General features: G+C 34.5%; 1 protein-coding gene across 1 annotated transcript; it reads left to right on the top strand.

Annotated features, from left to right (window-relative positions):
• Positions 1-2,818: 2,818 nt before the first annotated feature.
• Positions 2,819-3,825, top strand: LOC144329661 (olfactory receptor 4K15-like). Its single transcript, XM_077938647.1, has one exon. It carries the CDS (start codon positions 2,819-2,821, stop codon positions 3,788-3,790), a length of 972 nt encoding a protein of 323 aa, XP_077794773.1. The 3' UTR covers positions 3,791-3,825.
• Positions 3,826-4,471: the final 646 nt, after the last annotated feature.

Here is a 4,471-nt window from a genome sequence, read left to right as displayed (position 1 = left end):
AACATTGCATGATTTCACTTATATATGAACTATAAAATTTGAACTCAGAGTAGCATGAAGTAAAATGGTAGTCACCAGAGGATTGGGGGTGGGACAATTGGGGAGATGTTGGTCAAAGAACATAAAATTTTATCTAGACAGAAGGACTATGTTCAAGAGATCCATTATACTTCATGGTGACTACAGTTAATGACAGTAGGTTGTATATTTGAAAATTTCTAAGAAAGTAGATTTTAAGTGGTACTCATCACAAAAAACAAATGCTAAAGTATGTGAGGTAATGCCCATGATAAATAGCTTGATTTAGTCATTATGCAGTGTACACAAACATTAAAACATCAAAAACATCACGTTGTAAAATAAAAATATATAGATTTTTACTTGTCAATTAAAGAATAACGGACGTTCTTGAAATAAAAAAACAAATAATCTAGTGCAGTTCCTTGTGAAACCAAATATATGGCTCTTGGAAAAGCAAAAATAAAAGAACAACAAGGAAAAAAGAGAAAAGATCCATACTGATGAAAATTAAAGTTAAAAAGAGACTGTACAATTAATCATTATAGATTAGAAAAATGCTCCTAAATTTATATGTTTAGGAAATTAAGCAACTTAAATAATGTAAAAGCAGAAGACAACATTCATTGACATGAATTTTTAATTTTTTCAGAAATCGTATGTTGTCAAATTTTCTGAGGAGGAGAAAATTAAAGCTCTAATCATCATGGAATACATTAAAAGAAGTCAAAAGTATCATCCTATAAAACTCACAAGCTACATTCATGTTTATGTACAACCTTTCCCAAACCTGTCAAAGGACAGATAATGCTAGGATATAGAAACACTTTTCTGAGCAACCCCACTAATTTTGTGAGCCTATCATTGTCTTACTACCAAAATAGGAAGTGGATCGCCCAACAACTTAAAACTACTGTAATTGGAAACCTATATGAAAAAATCCTCAGTAAAGTGTTAGCACATCAGACCAAAGTTATAATATTCCCATATAACACACCATAATTAAGTGGAATGTATGCTAAGAATACAAATATGTTTGTATGGGATATCCTATCAATAATTTTTAACGTTTAAAATTACAACAGGAATTCATTTAACATTCATATTGCAGTGCATCAGCTGTTCTTTGCTGAGTTTCTTCCCACTGATGTGTGGAATATCACTGAAGATTCAATTCAACTCAGTTCTTCCTGTAGTGTTACAGAAATTTCTCCATGTAAAACTCTTCCTAAATCTATTAGAGACATAGTGCATGTAATTGGTAGTGAGACAAGGGAAAGAGCTCTGGGAGTTGAAAGAAAGCTGAAAGTGGTTTGGCTGTCTGGACTTGAGCCTTTTTCCCTGTTCAATAAGCCAACAAATATTTAATGGTAAGGAATCATCATGGGACACATTCATACTCCCATGGTCCTTGTTCAATCCCAAGTCCTAAATGAAATACGTAAATGATAAAACGGGAAACGGGTGAAATAGAGTGTTGAGAAGAGGAGGTTTACCTAAGTCAATATTTATTATAGTTATAACACCTTAACTCAAAAGTATGTGCACATTTGGTGCGGCTCCCCTACAAGAACATTTGATCTGAAAGAAGCCAAAACCTGTTTCAACTTTCTCAAAATCTGTAGATAATTGAATGAGGTATGCGTTTATTAAAAAAAAAATTTATGTCAACAACTTGCTTGATCCAATTGCTTGAGATTTTCTTTTTGGAAAATAGCAATAAGACCTTTAACTGGAGAATGAAAGGTGGAGCAATGGCTTATGATACTTGGACTTAGAGTTTTGTGCAAAGTCCTTTGACTCTACCACAAAATAATTATATCAATTTTAGTCTAGAGCATAAAATTTGACTTTGGGTATGATAGAAAATGACTTAAAGATCCGTGTCTGTAATATTTGAGGTTTCTTTTAGTTCTGTGGGTTCTTTTTCTGAAATATTGAATAGAGGAGACTCTACAGAAGCATACTAATATCATTCTATACTTACCTCAGTTCAACCCTGCCCAGTGCAACATCTAGACAAAAATGGCATTCAGTAGAGGATATGGTGCCATTCTCTATGAGGATTTCTGGCATTTTTCAAATCTTCATTTTATGGCTATTATCACCTTATCTACTGATATTCTGTACTGACATATGTACATTTCAGTTTACATATTCTCATACAGTATAAGGTTAACTGCAAAGGAATTTACCTCAAACCCAAACAGTTCACATAACTTCAGAGATAATATGGATTAAGCAGTTTTCATGGTTTAATCCATAAAATCACTGCAGGTTGCAGGTGTTGCTTATAGAGTAAAGACAGAGGCAATAGGAGAGAAAACCAGAGTAAAAAATATGGGGGAAAAGATAGGTATTTTCCTTGTAAATGTGGCCTTGTGGGGATTCTCTATGAATTGAAGCTGCTTGTAGATAATTCTGAGTGGATATAAAAAGAAGCAGGGCAAAGGAAGGTGGAACAAATAATCTGGATATATTAGCATCTCTTCTTAATTGAGGTTTTTGTGGTATATATATGTTATTTGCTTAGCCTCAGATTTAATGCACAAATTTATAAAATGGAGTTGTTGACTTACTATGGTTGTACCTCATAGCCATTCTTCATTAATAAGGATAATTGAGAGAAGAATATATATACGTCAAAATTACAGATAAGACATTTCCTAGTGGGATAACTCTAGAGCATTTTAAATTAATGTGGAGAAGAACACTTTTGGATTGTAGTCTACTTTTCTAGATCTTGATAATAACCCATTGATGTTTCTCTTTGTAGGTACTTCTCTTGTAGGCTGAGACCATGGACAAGGGAAATTATTCTAGGGTGCCGGAGTTTGTTTTGCTGGGACTCTGCAGTTCCTGGGAGCTCCAGTATCTCTTCTTTGTGTTTTTTAACTTGTTGTACATTGCCATTATACTGGGCAATCTTCTCATTGTTTTTACAGTGATTTCGGAACCTGCCCTGCATACACCCATGTACATCATGCTCAGTAACCTTTCTGTTTTTGATATTTTTCTTGCCTCTTATGCAACCCCTAAGATGATCCATGATTTCCTTCATGAACCCAAGACTATCTCCTTTGAGGGCTGCATGGCCCAGATATTCTTGCTCCATGTCTTTGCTGGTGGTGAGATGGTGCTCCTTGTAGCCATGGCCTATGACAGGTATGTAGCCATTTGCAAACCTCTCCATTATGCAACCATCATGAACTTGTGCACATGTACAGGCCTAGTGGTAGGATCTTGGGTCATTGGGGTTATGCACTCCCTGAGCCAGTTAGCTTTCACTGTAAATTTGCCCTTCTGTGGCCCAAACATAGTGGACAGTTATTATTGCGACCTTACTTTGGTCATCAAACTTGCCTGTACAGATACTTATATCCCTGAAGTGTTGATGCTTTTGGACAGTGGTCTTATGGGGGCAACGTCATTTTTTCTTTTGCTGATCTCCTACACGGTCATTCTGATTACTGTGCGGCGACATTCCTCAGCAGGTATGGCCAAGGCTCGCAGCACTCTGACTGCCCACATTACTGTGGTGACCCTGTTCTTTGGGCCCTGTATCTTCATCTATGCCTGGCCTTTCAGCAACTTACCAGTGGATAACATTCTGTCTGTATTCTCTACAGTTTTCACACCTATATTAAACCCCCTTATTTACACATTGAGAAACAAAGAGGTAAAATCAGCAATTCATAAACTGAAGACCCAGTATGTAACTTCCAGGCTGTCTTCCCAGCTCTCTCTCATAAGACTAGATTTGTTGAATTGAGTAGACAAGTGGGAACTTGAGACACAGACTTTGTCTTTTTCTTCTAACCGTCAATGTTTTTAACAGTTAATTTGTTTGCTTGAAATTATAAATGCATGTTCTTTGTTAAATACTTGTAAAGAAGCCTATACACAATTATGCATTCTTCAGTCATACTTGCTATAGTTTTGTAGTTAATTTTCTTATATTTGCTAACTAAAATCAATACAGAGTGTTTCACAAATGATTGCACAATTTAAAATATTTTGATAAAATAGGAAATTGTTTGATAAAAATTTACGTGCATATTCATACTTGCTAAACTAAAAATGCTGTTTCTTTTATGGTTAAGATATACTAAGTAATTTGTGAGATTTACCTTTAGCAGTAAAAACATTCCATTAACATTCTTTTCTTCATACATTTTACATCAAAAAGTTTACGCTCTGTATTAAAAAGATCCATAGACTAATTAAGCATGTAAAATTAACTTTATAAGAATTTAAGATAACACTTTTCAAATCTACTTTTATTTTATTTTTTCCTCCTCACATACAAAACTTGAGAGATGCAAGAGATCACCTTTTATGAAGCTATATAAAATCACTTGATGTTACCAAGGTACCATTTATTCTTATCATTTTGTCACCAAAATGGTGTTAACATCGAAATATGACAGTTAACTAGTTTTAAGTCCATAAA

The sequence above is a fragment of the Macaca mulatta genome, chromosome 7 (genome assembly GCF_049350105.2).
Source record: "Macaca mulatta isolate MMU2019108-1 chromosome 7, T2T-MMU8v2.0, whole genome shotgun sequence".
Lineage (NCBI taxonomy): Eukaryota > Metazoa > Chordata > Mammalia > Primates > Cercopithecidae > Macaca > Macaca mulatta.
This window is presented reverse-complemented; position numbering and strand designations above follow the sequence as displayed.